General features: G+C 38.7%; 2 protein-coding genes across 4 annotated transcripts in view; one reads left to right on the top strand and one right to left on the bottom strand.

Annotated features, from left to right (window-relative positions):
* Window positions 1-433: 433 nt before the first annotated feature.
* ARPC5 (actin related protein 2/3 complex subunit 5) overlaps window positions 434-18,024 on the bottom strand; it is a 1,051,210-nt gene continuing 1,033,619 nt past the window's right edge. The window contains exons 2-5 of one of the 2 annotated variants that reach the window (XM_050766000.1): window positions 9,675-9,926; window positions 7,124-7,196; window positions 4,512-4,688; window positions 434-1,822 (exon numbers count right to left, since the gene is read on the bottom strand). In XM_050766000.1, the coding sequence (XP_050621957.1) occupies window positions 1,760-1,822; window positions 4,512-4,688; window positions 7,124-7,196; window positions 9,675-9,817 (456 nt within the window). In that variant the 5' untranslated portion in view covers window positions 9,818-9,926 and the 3' untranslated portion in view covers window positions 434-1,759. Of the gene's footprint in view, window positions 1,823-4,511; window positions 4,689-7,123; window positions 7,197-9,669; window positions 9,927-18,024 lie in introns of those variants that run through there. The other variant, XM_050766004.1, reaches the window with a different exon arrangement.
* The window catches only part of RGL1 (ral guanine nucleotide dissociation stimulator like 1), a 291,149-nt gene continuing 283,329 nt past the window's right edge, over window positions 10,205-18,024 (top strand). The window contains exon 1 of one of the 2 annotated variants that reach the window (XM_050765896.1): window positions 10,205-10,656. The gene's annotated coding sequence lies outside the window, so the exon portion shown is untranslated. The remainder of the gene's footprint in view (window positions 10,657-18,024) is intronic. The other variant, XM_050765898.1, reaches the window with a different exon arrangement.

Genomic DNA, 18,024 nt, shown 5'->3' with positions numbered 1-18,024 from the left:
TCACCCAGGAATTGCCTGGAAGTGTTTTAAAGTGGGAATCTAGTCAGGCGCAGATCGAAACCAAACAGAAGTTGCTGTGAGTAGGTCAGTACAATAAATAGATTTGAGCTGTAAGAAAGAGAATTTTGGAGGCTGGGAATGAATGACTGCAGCTGCTAGGCTACTTTGCACTATCTAGTCCAGGTCTTTGGGCAGTGATACTACATACAGGTATTCAGCTGCCATCCAGAGGGCTATGGAATCACTCCAAAGGCTTCAGCAGTGCTCTGACATCCTTAATGACTCTCTTCTCTATCATCTTCTATCTATATAGTCTTATAAAAACCCTACCAAATTGTTCCTGTTAAGAGTATAGTACTTGGTGCTAGAAGCAGAAAACCTTTCCTCTTAATTAACCATACATTCTTAAGTGTTAAAGTCAAAGAAAAATAAATTATTCAACACCGACATTTTATTTTCTGAAGTTTTATCATTTTTACAAAACAAAACAAAATGAAACAAAAAGCAGGTATCAAAATCAGCAAAGAGTTTATAGAATTTCTGCACCAGTTTGCACATAAGTCAGTGATTACAAAACTGGTGTCCAATGTAAATACTAATCACAAGCTGACTTCCTCCTTGATCAGTGGTTTGTTTTGGAACTACTGGATATTTATAACTTTTTATAAGCACCGGTCATTTTTTGAGAACTGATTTGGTTTGTCCAACAAAGTAAACCATTTTTTGCTGTGTGGCAGTTTCTTTTTTAAAAAAACACTGAGCTAAAACACAGAATGTGTATTTGTTTGGATCTGAACCAAATCTTCTGAGATCCCAATTACCCTGAAGAACACTGAAGACATTTATGGGGCATATTAAATTGTATCTTAAATACTAGTTGTATGCCTCATAATGTCTAAGGCAGCTATTATATTTCTAAAGAAAGTAGCATTTCATTCAGAGGCTGCCCAGAGTTTGAATTACACCATAGTTTTTCTTTCTTTCTGCAAATCATTCTTTCTGATTTACAGTTTTTTTCCAAACAGAACCATATTATTGGAACAAAAGCTTGATGTTCATGCCCAACAAGCTCTGATATTTTATGGATACATTTGTATAGAGCAAGACTTCTTGCTCTGAACCCTGGGCGACCACAAATAAATTGAGAGGCCATCATTATTGGATGCTGAGAGAAAGTGGCACACTTAAACCCACAGTACAGATAATCAGGAGGCAAGCAAAAACAAAGCTAGAACTCGGTAGTGGTATTCACCCACCACTTATTCCAAAAACATATTTTGCTTAAATAAGGGAAATATGGTCCAGTTTTGCAATGTTAAGAGCTGCCAGTCTCTCATATTTTTTATAAATATCATTTCCCGACTAGCAGTGAGCTAGGAAACTGGCCTCAAATTCTAACCAAATCTCTCAGTATTAAGTAAAAATAACACAAAACAAAACAAAAAACCAGCCAATAGGGGTTAAAAATTGCACAATTAAACTTGAATGTAAATTATACTATATACAGACTGGTATAAACATCACTGAAATGGTTTTGAAAGGATGAAACATTTATATTTTAACACAATTTCTTCTATATTATCCCAATTTTCATTAAAGGAAAACTGATATGTAATTTTCTTCTTTACAGATATGAAAAAGCAAGAAGGCAAAGCTGAGAGAAACAGATGCTACCCACAGGGCAGCGGTGGCATTTGGTTGTTTTGGTCTTTGTACCAGCAATTCCCACTCCCGAGGCAGATTTCCACTTCCTGCCAGACTACACGGTTTTTCTTGCAGTCAAGACACGAACAATGGACCCTACTCCTCCAGCAGCAAGTGCCTAAAAACAAACCAAGATGTAAATGTTGACAGAATCGTAAAAGGTCAATTCTCATATTAAGTAAAACATTTTTCTTACAGAATGAATGGGCATGGCTATAGACCCTGAATTTATCATTTAACAAATAATAAATTCTTGAACACCAATTACGCACCAGGTACTACTGTTCTTGGCACTGGGGTTACAGTAATAAACAAAACCTTGAAAGTCCCTGCCCTCATGAGCTTACAGTTTAGTGAGCTACTAGTTTACATTCTAGTACATTAATTCTAAATAATGTTTTAAAAAATCTGCAGCGTAGTCTTCCTGCTCAAAACAGGTGGACATTCTGCATCTCTCATTCTCACTACACAGTCAGGGGAAAATTCAAACTGGGATCAACCATCCCAACTTCCACTTCAATTAGTTAGCCTTTGTCAGATTTTTTTCTCCCAAAGAAAGAAGGTATTGTTTAATAGTTAAGAACTTAGAAACTTTAACTCTGACCCTAATTTGAAAAACAGAGAGTAATGATCAAGTATTAGGAATCTGAGCTCTAGTTTCTTTCTGCTCAAAAATATTTATGGAATATCTTTGTATACTGAGTACTGTGCTAGATGCTGGGGATACAAAAGTGAACAAATACAGCATTTTCTGGTCTAGCACGAGGAGACAGACATATAAACAGATAATTTTAATCTAATGTATGAAATGAGAGTTGTGCTTCAGGTGCTATTAAAGCACCAGGGAGTGGTTTATACCCAGATTAACAGTACAGAGGAATGTTTCAGCTAAGGCTTCCTGGAGGAAATGACACATTAAAAGAACGAGCAGGTGACAGGCTAACACCAGAAAATCATGAGCAAATGTATGGAGGTGTGAAACGATATGGTGCATTCAGGAAAAAGGCTAGCATTGCTATAGCCTGAGGGGAAGAATGACATGGAAGATGAAACCAGACTTGCGAACTTTGACTTTATCCCGCAGGTGACTGACAAGGGCAATTCTGATTTTAAAGAGATCATTCTGTTAGCTGGGTAGAGAACAGATTTGAGGGAGGCAAAACTGGTAGCTGGGAAACCAGTCAGGAAGCTATGGCAACAGACTGGGAGAGATGCTGTGAACAGCTGCATTAGATACACTTGAACAGATAGATTTCAGAAATACTTAGAAGATTGGTAAAAACTGGTGACTGACATTTGGAAGAAATGAAGACTTCACACATGCCTCAGTTTCCTCAGCTACAAAAGAGGAATAATAGCAAACATTTCCCTCCGTTTTCATGAGGATTAAATGAGTTAATATTTATAAAGTCCTTGGAAGAGTATCTGGAATATAATAAGTGCTTAATCAATGTTCACTGCAATCTTGAGGCTATACTAGAACTAAGCTGCTTGGTTTTAAAGCTGGCTCTTCATCTGTAAATTGAGGATGATAAAGATATTTATGTACTTCATAGGGTTGTTGTAAAGATTAAACTAAAACATTAATAGTATGGTGCCTGGCAACAGAAAGTGTTCCATGAATAGGGTGCCATATAAATTACTATCCAAACTGGTACATTTTAGAGTAAAAGGGGGAACTATTTATAGTTATGATGGGACAACAAGCATAAATTGGGGCTATCCTGGGAAAATTGTGAGGAATGGTTACCCTATCCATAAATGTTAGTTCTTTTTGATAGTGTATGAGGGATAAAGTGACTTGACCAAGGCTAAACAACAAGTTTACTATGTACTTTTCTCTTATGTGTGTGTTTTCATTCGGATACACTTCAAACACTTAATATTTTTATGGCTGGTTCTATTTACATGTTATCCAGTTTTTTACCCAAAGCTCAAAATCCCTTGTACTCTTTTGACAGATGATGTACCAGCATCTACTTACATTGCAAAATATATGCATGAAAATAGAAAAAAATGATTTAAGAATTCTTGATCCTCCAAACCCCTAATTCTTTTAAAAAAAGTTGTAAAATATCTAACACAAAATTTGCCATTTTAACCATCTTTAAGCGTAAAATCCATTGGCATTAATTACATTTACAATGTATTGTAGCCATCACCACTATCTGTTTCCATAACTTTTTTACCACTCCAAGCAGGAACTCTGTACCCATTAAGCACTAACTCCCTATTCCTTACTTTTCCTACTTCCTGGTAACCTCTAAGGACTTTCTGTCCCTTTGTCTTTGCCTATCTTAGATTATTTTATATAAGTAAAATTATAAAATATTAGTTCTTTTGTATTTGGCTTATTTCACTTGGTATGTTTTCAAGGTTTACTCATGTTATAGTATGTGTCAGAATGTCATTCCTTTTTATGGTTGAATCACATTCCATTGTATGTATGTACTACAATTTACCTGTTCATCTGTTGATGATCCTTGTGTTGTTTTCACCCTTTGGTCACTGTGAAAGAATTCTTGATTTATACTGCTTATTTTCTTTTACAAAGTTTTGATTTAATTTAGAGTTCAAGATTATGTTTAATTACTAATAATCGTTGCTGAATAAACACAAGTGTTGGAATTAGAATCTCTTAAGACCAAGGCTAGTAAACATAAATATGAACTATCATTTTCATGCATTTTATTTGTAATAAAAAAATGTACAACCAAGTCAAAATGGTTATTTAGGTGAGAGAGGTCGTCACTGTCATCCCCTATTGTAAAAGAACCAGTTATGTAGATTTATAATTCATAATTTACCTTTTCATGCCATTGCAGTAACACAGCACTGCTATTGTCAGAGGGGCTCTCAAATCCTTTATAAATATACTTCATTAGGAGATCCACACCATTCTTGTCCAGAGATTGAACTGCCTTTTCAATATCATTAGCTTTAAAAGAGATGAGCACCTTCAAGACAATGCTGCCTGCCCGGTCCTGGTGGGTAAATAAATAACAGAACATTAGACGTATCTGTATGAGGATGGTTTAGAATTTCAGAAAGGCCACACTAAGAAGGTGACATTTGAGTAAGGACCTGAAGGACGTGAAAGAGGAAGGCCTGGGATAACTGAGGAAAGTGTTTCAGACAGAGGAAAGAACACACTATTAGTGTGTGTTCAGTGTGTTCTAGGAATAGGAAAAAAACCCAATGTGGTTGGAGTGGACTGGTGGGAGAAAAGCAGGTGAGCAAGTCAGAGGTTATGGGAGGACAGATCGTGTAAGGCCTCCAGGCATTGTAAGGAGTTTGGCTTTTACTGAGAGAAATAAGAAGACATTGGAAGGTTTTAAGAGCAGTGCCATAATCTGACTCACATTTTAACAGGATCGCTTTGGCATCTACGTTACAGAGAATAAGCAGTGGGGGTAGGGGATAAGGCAGAAGCAGGGAGAGCAATTAGGAGGTAATTGCAGTAATACAGGCCGGATGTGGTGAGCACAGTAGCAGTGGAAGTGGTTAAAAACTAGACAGACTATTGACATAATTGAAGGCAGAGCCAAGAGGATTTGCTAACAGATCAATGTGATAATTTAACAATTTATTAAAACAACATTTAAATTTTATGTCTTGATCTTAAAAACAAAATTCCAACAAAACAGCCGGGTGTGGTGGCTCACAGCTGTAATCCCAGCACATCGAGAGGCCGAGATGGGCAGATCACCTGACGTCAGGAGTTCAAGACCAGCCTGGCCAAAATGGTAAAATCCTGTTTCTGCTAAAAATACAGAAATTATCCGGGCATAGTGGCAGGTGCCTGTGATCCCAGCTACTCGGGAGGCTGAGGCAGGAGGATCGCTTAAATCCGGGAGGCGGAGAGTGCAGTGAGCAGAGATTGCGCCATTGCACTCCAACCTGGGCAACAGAGTGAGACTCCGTCTCAAAAAAAAAAAAAAAAAAAAGAAACCCCACAAAACAAGGAAGCAGATTTGCATTTCCACCTTGAATTATTCTTCAGAAGTAATTTTTTCTTAAAAACTTTCTTTTAAAATTTTTAAACAAAGCTGTCTTAAAAGAAAATTGTAATTTATATGAATTGACTGTAGATACGAAATATAGTGATGTTCATTAATAATGATCTTTTTTCTTTAGCAAAAGCCTGCTTCAAAAGCAGTTATTTTCTTACCCATTCAAGCAAGCAAAGGGAACACTTAACTGACCTTTTCAACAATTCGTTTCTTCTTCCATTCAACACAAAGGGCTACCTCCAGCATTCCTACTGGTCAGGATTTCACACAATGTTTCTACTACCTATTGTTATCTTTGGTTTAAAGACTATGCAATCACCAGATTTAGAAAACATATCTTTGCATCCAGGGTAAAAATGAAATTTCAACGACATTCTTTACAACTTGTAAAAACCAAAGCAATTTTTCCCCGATAAAAAATTATGTTACCTAGATAATTATTACACATTTACCTAAGTTATTACTTACTACTACTCAATTGAGATTCTTGAAGCTCTTAGGATGTACGAATAGTTATGGACAATGAGGTTGATGCTATGGGCATCATTTTAAATAAATACTTAAATAGGTTAAGAACTACTAAAAGACTGCAGAGAATGTAAGTTGCACAACCATTCTGAAGGGCAATTTGGCAATACTATATGTACCAAAAGCCTTAAAAAAGTGCGTTCTTTGATCCAGTAATTCACTGCTAGCAATTTATTCAAAGAGAACAATTAAAAATTTACCAAAAAATATTCATTTCAGTGGTTCACAATAGGAAAAGTCAGTCTAAATATATAACAAAAGATTAGTTATGTATACACTGCAGCTTATCCATATACAACTGTTAAAAATGCTATAGAAATAAACTTATTGCGAAGGAAATCTCTTGTACATTGCATACAGCCGAAAAAGCAGGTTATAAAATTTCATTCTTAAAAAACAAAAGGGAACTCTAACAATATAGCAAGGCCCCAAAGTAGTAACTGTTATCTCTGGGTAGTGGGACCATAAATGACTATCTTTTTAACCTTCCCATATGTCTGAGCTTTCTATAATAAATATTTAGTATTTGTACAGTTTTAAAAAATCTTTAAAAAGCAATTACAATCTGTTTATTTTTGTAAAGGTTTAACTTATTTTTCAAACCTTTGTTCAAATTCAGCCTGAGTGGTCTCCTCTAAAAACACACACAAATGATTTCACTATTTGAATTCACTACGTCTTACCATGCAGCATTATCATAACTACATTACAGGGCTATTTTTTCACGTGAAATTTTTACCTATCAAACTACATTATAAACTCTTCTATGTCAAAGTTAGCAAACGGTTAAAATATTGATTTTTTTTTTTGCAACTGCAGAGGATTTTACTAAGAATAAGGTATCAACAGAGATCACTGTGTTGTAGTCTGCGACTCACCTTCACTGCCTGACTCTTGGTGTTGATAGGGGGGTTCTTCAGAGCTGCCTGTAGGGCAGCTGTCATGTTTCCTGTGATGGAAGTTAAGGGTGTAGCAGCAAAGCATGGCCCCCAGGAAAGTATTATAACCACTGGTTCTGAAGACTTGCTTTACATATAAAAAGAAAATTACTGGTCACCAAGTTCAATACTGGAAATTCAATGTGTTGGTTTCCAGGATGTTAATCAAGGGCAAGATATCAAAAGCAAAACAGAACATTAGACTTTCTTTTTAATAAAGCAAAGACTGTTTCACCCTTGGTTCTAACTATCAAATGAACACCTTGATAGTCTTTCATTGCCCAGTGAGATACATATGCAAACATTACCTAGAGTGGTGTTAAAGAAATCCTAGGCCGGGCGCGGTGGCTCAAGCCTGTAATCCCAGCACTTTGGGAGGCCGAGACGGGCGGATCACGAGGTCAGGAGATCGAGACCATCCTGGCTAACACGGTGAAACCCCGTCTCTACTAAAAAATACAAAAAACTAGCCGGGCGAAGTGGCGGGCGCCTGTAATCCCAGCTACTCGGGAGGCTGAGGCAGGAGAATGGCTAAACCCGGGAGGCGGAGCTTGCAGTAAGCTGAGATCCGGCCACTGCACTCCAGCCTGGGTGACAGAGCGAGACTCCCGTCTCAAAAAAAAAAAAAAAAAAAAAGAAATCCTAAAATATGTATCAGAATTATTAGTCCCCCAAATGAAATAACCTATTATCAACCAAAATATGTCTTTTCCTGTGATTCTAATTGAAAAAATAAAGACCAAACTTTTACTATATTCTATATTAACTGAAATGCTGGTAGAACATGCTGGCAGATTAGCAATCTCAATGATACACATTAGCAGTCTCTCAATATTGATGAAAAGAGGCATCACAGAAGATGTAATAATTCATATGTCCCTTAGGTGGCAGCTTAATTTTTTGCTTTAGATATTTTCTCTCATATTTCACAAAGGTTATTCAAACTGTGTTAGACCATACCTATTAAATTCAGACTCTCTTTGAAAGCACTAGTGAGTTAGCAAGCATGAGAAACAGAAGGCCAATCAGACTGTCAGAATGTACCAGACATTCCCCTAAAAGGAAAACCACAGAGTTCACTTGTTCCTCCATCTCTAGTACCCCACCACTAGGGCTGTCTTTCCTGGCTGTATGTAAGGGTAAGAAAAGACAGTATCTTTTTATTTTAAGATGTACTGATCAAAAAGCGGATCCACTGATATGGACACAGCAGTCACCATAAATTACCTAAAATACATTGGGGTTTCGTAAAACACCATCTATCCATCACAAATGTTTTTAGGAAGCATGTTCACCATTTATCTTCCGAAGAAAAAGTTCTTACACACACAAAATCTCTGGTTGACAAGCTGTTATTTTCAAGGCTGCAAGGATTTCTAGAGAAGCATGCCTCATGTGATTAGCTCATTTTGTATGACCCCAAGCACTTATTTAAATAATGCAAAAGAGCAACAGCTAATTAATTGTGAAAGTTGTGGCAATCAAAGGACTAGCTATATATTGATAAATGTCTAATGCTGTATTTAGGTGCCTTTAAAAAAGGATACAGTTGCCATTAAATATTTTCACTCACATTTTCCTCATATAACAGGACATTGAGTCTTCCTTATGAATACACCCAATAATTAGAAATGCATAAAAAGCCAGTGTTTGAGATTTTCTAAAACTATAGCTTCGGTTTTTTGGAACATTTACATTTTTCTAAAAAAGATGTAATGCAAATACGGAGTCAAAGTTATGAATATTCAAATATGCAAAAACAGAAACCGGGAACTGACAGCCATATTTTAACTAAAATGGAATCAATTTTAGGAATACAAAAAATTGTATTCATTCCCCTCCCCCGGTTAACAAATTCTGTGCAATGTATATTTTGTCAAATCCCCCCCTCCCTTTTTTTTCTTTTTTTAAAGGCCAATGGGCTGAAAGCATAGGGGACCTCAATTTTCAAACCGTACCATCTACCTTCTGCCCCCGGTAAGGAATAAACTATCTTAATGCTAGCAATAACAAAAACACAACAAAAAACAAAATCACTAAGGAAAGACGCAGGTTCCCCACAATCAGAAATTTCTGGAGCTAATGTGACTCCGGGAAATAGAGTTCTAGGAAGAAAAACTTAGGCGCTCGGCACCAGCCTTCCCCACCAGCCCGGGCCGCCTTCCCCAACGCCGCGAAGGCGCGGCCGGCGGGACCGGTTCCCGAGGCAGGCAGGCACTCGGGTGCAACCTGAGGAATCTGGGGGCGTGGAAGGCGCGCGGGGGAGGGCAGGCTTCCAAGAGTGGGACCCTCGCGTCTCCTGGCTCCTGAGTAGGAAACGGGGGCTTCCTCCTGCCCTCTCAGAGCGGGAGACCCCAAAGAGACAGGTTTAGCCGCAGGTAGACAGGGCAGCTCCGCGCCGGGGCCCCGCGGAACCTTCAGGCTCCCGGGTCTCTGGACAAGGGCGGGCTGGGCTGGGCTAGGGTGGGGAGGGCGGCGAATGCAAGGATATTGCCGTAGGCAGGAGTCCACCTCGCCCTCATCGGGCCCGGCCTGGCCGTCGCCCCCATCTTCTTCGTCCACGAACTTGTTCTCGTCATATTCATCCACGTCCACCTTCCGGAACCGGGCTGACGACACTGTGTTCTTCGACATCCCAATCCCTACCAGCGGCAAAGGCCTCTTCTTGGAGCTGCCTCTACCTCAGCAAGCCGAGCCCAGCAGCCCACTGCCCGGCGCCTGATTCACTTCCCTCTTCCGCTCTGGGGCGTCGCCGGCTGCCGTGGCTGGGACGGTTCTGGGCCTGCGCGCCAACCCTGCAGCTTCCTCCTCAGGTTCACGCTCTCCTGGCGCCTCCCACGCCGCCCCCACTCTTTCACGGAGAGCGCGCGCGGGGGAGGGAGCGCGCAGGACACAGCGCGCAGGCGCGGGCTCTCCGTAGGCAAGGGGCGGGGCTGGGCGAAGGAGGAGGGGGCGAGAGGGAGGGCCGAAACCTGGATCGCGGGCGGAGGTAAGAAACGATTGGTCGTCCGAGTGCGTCACGTGATTCCCAGGGGGTTCCCATAGAAACGCTTTTCTGCGGTCCAGTCTAGGGGGTCTGAGGTTGTCGGTGATGGGCAGCAGCGGCAGGTGGCATTGACTTTTGCTGCAGCCGTCAACGACCTGTCATCCGGGTCCTGCGTAAGGTCCGACTGGCTGGGACTTGGATGTGGGTGGGATGGACTTGGCTGCCGGACCGAGTGCCCTGCAGTTGGCAGGAGTATGAGGCGGAGTGATGCACACCCGGGCGCCCAGCATCGTTCTAATTGCCGGAGACGTTACCTCGGACTGTGCGCTGCTAGGGGCTGCGTTCCTGAGCGGGAAGCCCGTTTCCTGGGGTTGGAACTACCCTACTTGGCCAGCGGGAGGTCCCCAAGGACGGAGTCGAAAGGTCAAATCTTATCTGTCAGTGCTGTGTGACAGCATCACGACGGGATCTGCAGAACCTGAACCCGGTATCAAATCTACTGGGAGGGAGGGGAATGTGTCCGGGCAGGCGCTGGGGTCGGTTGGCAAAACTGGGGTGAATTTGTAGAATTTGGGAAAGGGTCATTGACATCTTAAAATAGGTGGTTGTTTGGAGCAAGAATGCTGAAAAGGGGTGAGGGTAGGTTAGGCTCTCTAGTGCTGGGGGAAAACAAAATGGGTAAGGATTGGTGGAAACCAGACCTTTAAGATTTATATTATGATTTAAGATTTATATGATTCCATCTAGGCCAGATTTTTAAAAAAATATTTGACATCCCCATTTCCGGAATGTAGGAGATAAAGGCACTAAGACGAAGGAAATGGTAGTTGTGCTGTGTGTATTACACTGAAGAACAAATATTTGCAGGATAAAATTAATTTGGACATTTGGCTGGACATTGCTCAGGTATGGGTCTAGTTTAGTTGGACCTCGAACAGAAGACTGGCTGTTGTCGTGTTGTGTGCCACAATCTTTGGTTTCCAGTGCTGTGTTGAAAAGAGCACTGGGCTTATAATCAGAAAACTCAGGCTTAAGTCTTGACTCTTCCGCTCATAATGTTTGAACGAGACATGTCACTTGAAATTCTGTCTCAGATTCCTCATCACCGAAATGGAGCTAATAATGTGCACTTTACAAGATTGTTCTTAGGATTAAATATCACGAAAGTGTTTCCAAGCTCTAAAATTCTACATAAATGTAAAATGCATGTTACTTGTACCATTGGTTTTGGGACTAGTCTTATAAATTGCTTAATAATATATGGTGTTTTATCTTGTTCCTGGAAGAGATGGAAAGATTCTGAAGGGCAGAGACAGTTTTTCTTTTGTATCTTCCTTCCATCCGACAAAAAACTAAGCATGCAGAAGGGACTCGATGCGTGCTTGATGAATGAATGAAAAATGAAAGACTGTACAGTTTGAGAATCATACTGAGAATAACAGAAGAGGGAGAGAGATCTCAAAATTAAATATTTGTTGGCTATATACGTGTAAATACATACATCCAGTCTTCTTTAAGTTCAAAAAAATACATATATATGTGTGTGTATTTATCTATGCAGTATATTATATATAAATAGAGAGTGGGAGAGAGACCTCGAGAATGGAATACATCCCTTTTTCTTGGGAAGAAGCAATGTGGCGTTTTTCTGTTCCCAATTAAACCACTCTTCTATAAGTATATCATTTAGGTGATAGAAATAACATTGCTTTAAATTAACATTCAAGTTATGAACACACACACTGGTAAAAATTATCTTAGGACTGTCTTAAGACAGCAAAGGAAAAAATTTTACCTGTTGGTAATATTTATTTTAAAAAACCATATACCGAAGTATAAAATCATTGCTATGGTGAATGGCATTATGTAACTTAGAATAGAGATTTTACAATTTTTTTTCAGTTTGTCTTTGCTAACTTGAGTAGATGTTAATCAGTACACTTTAGCTGTTAAAGGTGAGTGTACTTTTTCTTCTTTTAAATCAGGATTTTTCTTTGAAGAGAAAATCGAACAATAGAGGCACTATTGAGAGCAAATGGAAACAAGGATAGATTCAAGAGCTAATACATCTCTTCTCTTACATTTCTATTCTTTTGTATTGCCTTATTTAGGAAATTTTTTATTTTCTTATTTGAGAACTATGAAAGAATCCCAGAGTAGAAATCAGCTTAAGGGAATAGTGAGAGGAATTTAAATAATCGATTGCTCAAGGGTATAATTATTTTGATTGCTCAGAATTTTGCTCTATATGTTTAATGTGTTAAATATAATTAATTGCCAGCCAAATAATGCTTATGGCATTTAACATGTGAAAAATGTCTTTTCTAATGCAGTAAATTTTATTGTCTCACAATGATCCAAGTGCCTAGTACATACTAGGTACTCAACGTGTTTCTAGCCAATGATTTAAGGATCTGACAACTTAATTTTGGACTAACATTCAGAGATTGAGTATTTTTTAATGGGCACATAAATTACTTCTCCACCTTATTAGCTAGTTATATCTTTATAAAGCTTTAGGGAAATTTTTGTGTGTATGTGGAGAAATCTGTCCTTAATTATCTTTTAATTAGAAAGCTCATTATTTCACTTCCTTGCAAATTCTAAATTTTTAATGTTTATCATGATACTTCATTCATCTTAGGTAATATTATTTTCCTTTTAATTTTTCAAATGAGTGCTTACCCTGATATAAAAGGTTTATAAGGTTTTAAGACATTTTACTTGTTGTGCAAATAACCTAGTTTGATTCAATACCGAAGCAGGACTGAATCTGAATTTTCTCAAGGTTAATGCTGTATATGTAGTTCCTTATTTTCTGTGATGATGCAAACAGCCAAGGATCTTTTCAGTTAGAAGGGACTTTAATAAGGCTATAATAGGTCTTTCTTTTCAGACATTTTAAACCAAGGATTCTAACATATGCTTCTCTTCCCCAAACTTGCCACTAAATACTTAAACAACAAATAAAGACATTGAATCCTGGCTGGGTGCGGTGGCTCTTGCCTGTAATCCCAGAACTTTGGGAAGCCAAGGCGGGCAGATCACTTGAGGTGAGAAGTTCAAGACCAGCCTGGCCAACATGGGGAAACCCTGTCTCTACTAAAAATACAAAAAATTAGCCGGGGGTGGTGGTGCGCACCTGTAGTCCCAGTTACTTGGGAGGGTGAGGTGGGAGAGTTGCTCGAATCCGGGAGGCGGAGGTGGCAGTGAGCCGAGATCATGCCATTGCACTCCAGCCTGGGTGACAGAGTGAGACACTTCATCTCAAAAAAAAAAAAAGATATTGAATCCTGCAACGTGACATTATTTATTTTTATTATTTGAAATAGAAGTGCAAAATCAATGCTAATCAAATATGTAAAATGTATTATAAATATAAATAAGCGAATTTCAGTTCTGGTAAGGATGCTTTAATACCAGGGTTCTCTGGCAACATAATATATATAAATATACATAATAAATAAAAATATAAAAATATTTTTAGCATGTTGTGCATAGATTATCTTATGATTTAATGCTCCTATGAATATCTGCATCAATTGGTTATGTGTTAAATTTTAAAACACGAACCTTCAAAATTTCATTTTTTCTTTGTTTCGAGTTTTTTCTTTATATAATTTTATGATTACACATTAAAGTGGAGTAGATAGGGTGAACTCTCTACTCAAACTTGTCAACTAAAAACCTGTAAGCTAAAGAAAAAAAAAAAATCTCTAAATACATTGAATTTATTTGGGAATTAGAAAGGAGGATTATAACCTGAGATGCATAGCTGTGGCAAGCTACATATGCATCAAAGAAGGGAGGATAAAGGGAAACTTTTTAAAATTTTATTTATTTATTTACTTTTTTATTTGAGACGGAGTCTCGCTCTGTCGCCAGGCTGGTGTGCAGTGGCACAATCTCGGCTCACTGCAACCTCTGACTCCCTGGTTCAAGTGATTCTCCTGCCTCAGCCTCCAAAGTAGCTGGGATTACAGGCGCACGCCACCACGCCCAGCTAGTTTTTATATTTTTAGTAGGACGAGGTTTCTGCCTGTTGGCCAGGATGGTCTTGATCTCCTGACCTTGTGATCCGCCCGCCTTGGGCTCCCAAAGTACTGGGATTACAGGGGTGAGCCACCGCGCCTGGCCAAAGGGAAACTTTTATTTGGCAAAAGGAGAAGTTCACATAAGATGGTTGGAAACAGATACTGGTTTTGGATACTCAAAGTCAGACTTGGCGACATTTTAGAGGAGGAGATGCTATTACTGGGCAGGTGTTGTTTTGAGAGCATTTTATCTGAATTGCTGCAGTCCTACAGAATTTCTTATTTTAGAAAGTCCTTGAGACAAGACTTCCAAAAATGTCTTTTATCTCGTCCATGCAATCATGAACCCTACTCCTTTGTGCTCTCCTGGCTCTAGTTTGTGTTTGACAAAAAGTGATTTCATCCTGGTATCTGCAACTTTCATAAACCTTTATTCATATATTAGTACTTCAAAGATTAAAAAAAATTGTAAATCTGTACTCTTGCCTCAGGAAGAAGATTTAGTGCCAAAGAATAAGTCTTATTTTTAAAGTATTGTGAATGAGACTTTTTCATTTGATTTTTTTAACGGCTTATGATATAAAATGAAAGCTATGGACTTTAAAACATATTTATCCTGTATTCTTTCTTAGCATGGGGGTATTTTATTAATGCTAACAGTTGTTTTAAGGTTGCATCTCTTATCACACTGTATAATATTTGAGGTAATGATAATTTACATCTTCTTTTCCAATATTTCTGTCACTTATTTTATCTTATTATATATGCTAGAATGTTGAAAAGAGTGTTGAAAAATTGAGTGCTGGGCTCTTCTGCTTTGTTCCTGTCTCAATGGAAATGTCTTTGGTATTTCACCAGTTGACATATTTACTTTTGCTTTATGACTTTTAGAAATGACTGCTAAAATTATCAAATGCCTTTTATGGGGATCTAATCATAAAAATCGTATAGTTTCTATCTTTGAATTTATGAGTGTAGTGAATATATATATTTTTCTACACTGAAAAATTCCCATGTTTCTACAATAAACTCTATTTGGTTGTGAAATATTACCATTTTAATTACTTGCTGGATTTGATTAGTTTATATTTTGTTTGTGTGGTTTCAGAATTTTTTTAAAAAAGTTCAGACAGGATCGCACTCTGTTGCCTAGGCTGGAGGGCAGCGGTGTGATCTTGGCTCACTGCAGCCTCGACCTCCCAGGCTCAAGCCATCCTCCCACCTCAGCCTACCGAGTAGCTGAGACCACAGGAGCACACCACTACCCCTAGCTAATTTTTGTATTTTTTTGTAGAGATGGGGTTTTGCCACGTTGTCCAGGCTGGTCTTGAACTCCTGAGCACAAGTAATCTGCCAGCCTCGGCCTCTCACAGTGCTAGGATTATAGATGTGAGGCACTGCGTGCTGCCTTTAAAAATTTTGTTCTGTAGATGCAGTGTCTCCCTATGTTGCCCAGGCTGGTCTTCAACTCCTGGCCTCAAGCAATTCTCTAGCCTTGGTCTCCCAAGTGATGAGATTACAGGCATGAGCCACCCCACCATGCCTGTTCATAATTTCTGTTTTTAAGTAAGATGGATCCATAATTTTATTTATTTGTGCTATCTTTATCCAGTTTTGATATTAGTGTTAGCCTAACTTTGTAGACGAATTTAGATTTCCACCTTTTTTTCCCTACACTCTGCAATAGTTTAAATGATGAGAAATTATCATGCTATTTGGTCTTTGAAAGTTATAGAGTGTGCTGCAAAACTACCTGGGCTTGCTGATATTTTTAGAGGTAGATCTTCGATCATTCTTATCTTCTATGATTATTGATTTGTTTGATTTTTCTTTCTATTATTAAATCAATTTTAGAATTTATGTGTTTCTAGAAAATAATGCATCTCATCTAGATTGCCAATTTATTGGCAAGAAGTTGCACAAAATATTTTCTTATAATTGTTTTAGTATATGCCATGACCATGGACTTTTTTCTTTTCTCATTACCACTATTAACTCTTTAAGCAAAACATTGAAATCAACTTTTTGTTCCCCAACCTGATTGTCACAAATTCTAGTAACATATCTTTACTTCTTTTTTTTTTTTTTTTTTTTTTTTTTTTGAGACAGAGTCTCCCCCTGTCCCAGGCTGGAGTGCAGTGGTGCGATCTCGGCTCACTGCAAGCTCTGCCTCCCTGGTTCACGCCATTCTTCTGCCTCAGCCTCCCCAGTAGCTGGGACTACAGGCACCTGCCACCACACCTGGCTGATTTTTAAAATATTTTTAGTAGAAACGGGGTTTCACCGTGTTAGCCAGGATGGTCTGGATCGCCTGACCTCGTGACCCGCCTGCCTCGGCCTCCCAAAGTGCTGGGATTACAAGCGAGAGCCACCGTGCCTGACCTATCTTTACTTCTTAAAGAAAATAGGAAGTCAACTATCTAAGACTCATAGTTTTGATAATATTTGAAAGATCCTGCAATCCTTATAATTTCCTACTCTTTATCCTTATCCTGTTCATATTTTATTAATAATAGTAACCACTTAATAAGTTTATTGTGTGTCAGACACTTGGTAAATAAACCCTTTACTTGCATTATTTAATCCCCAGAGTAGCTCTATGGCCTAGAAATTAGTGTTCCCATTTTATGAATGAGTAAACTAAAACTCAGAGAGGTTATGTAATTTGGCCAATGATATTCAATCAGCAGGTGGCAGAATGATGTGGCAAATTATAATAATTTGGAATTACTTTTTTCTAAAAATAAGTATATAGCCAAGTATCAAAGGTCTAAACAAACCCATATAAGAGCTTGAAATGAACTGTAAATTGTGAACCTAAAAAAACCGTGTTATTTTAATGATTTTTAAAAGGATATTCGTTTTTTAGATATTACTGTGAGCTTTCCTTACCTTATCTCTGTATTTTGAGACTAGACATAGAGCCCGATTTCTTTTTCTTTTTCTTTTTCTTTTTTTTTTTTTTTTGGAGACGGAGTTTCTCTCTTGTTGCCCAGGCTGGAGTGCAATGGCATGATCTCCTGCTCACCGCAACCTCCGCCTGCTGGGTTCAAGCAATTCTCCTGCCTCAGTCTCCTGAGCAGCTGGGATTACAGGCCACCACACCCAGCTAATTTTGTGTTTTTAGTAGAGATGGGGTTTCTCCTAAAGGTTAGGGTGGTCTCAAATTCCCAACCTCAGGTGATCCGCCCTCCTCGGCCTCCCAAAGTGCTGAGATTACAGGTGTGAGCCACTGTGCCCGGCGACATAGAGCCTGATTTCTAATATTTAGTCTAACAGAAAAGATGTCACTTTTTTTGTATTTAGAGAGATCAGTAGGTGTCAACTAGTAATTCAATTTTTTAAAAAGATTATGATAAAATAGATAAAACAAAGTCATTATCTTAACCATTTTGAAGTGTATAATTAAGTAGTACTAAGCACATTGTTGTACAGCTATTACCAACATCCATCTCCAGACCTCTTTTCATCTTACAAAACTAATTCTGTACCCATTAAACAATAACTCCCTGTTCCCTGCTCCCCAGCCCCCGGCAACCACCATTTTCTACTTACCACATGTAAGTGGAATCATGTGGTGTTTGCCTATTTTTGACTGGTTTATTTAACTTGGCATAATGTCCTCAAGGTTCATCCATGTTGTGGCACGTGAATAGATTTCCTTCCTTTTTAAAGCCGAATAATACTCCATTGTATGTATATACCACATCTTGGGTATTCATTCATCTGTCAATGGACACTTGGTTTGGTTCTACCTTTTGGCTATTGTGAGTAATACTGCTATAAACATGGGTGTAGAAATATCTCTTTGAGGTCCTGTT

Source organism: Macaca thibetana, chromosome 1 (genome assembly GCF_024542745.1).
Source record: "Macaca thibetana thibetana isolate TM-01 chromosome 1, ASM2454274v1, whole genome shotgun sequence".
Taxonomy (NCBI): domain Eukaryota; kingdom Metazoa; phylum Chordata; class Mammalia; order Primates; family Cercopithecidae; genus Macaca; species Macaca thibetana.
The sequence above is the reverse complement of the archived record's forward strand: the minus strand, read 5'-3'. Positions and strand labels throughout refer to the sequence as shown.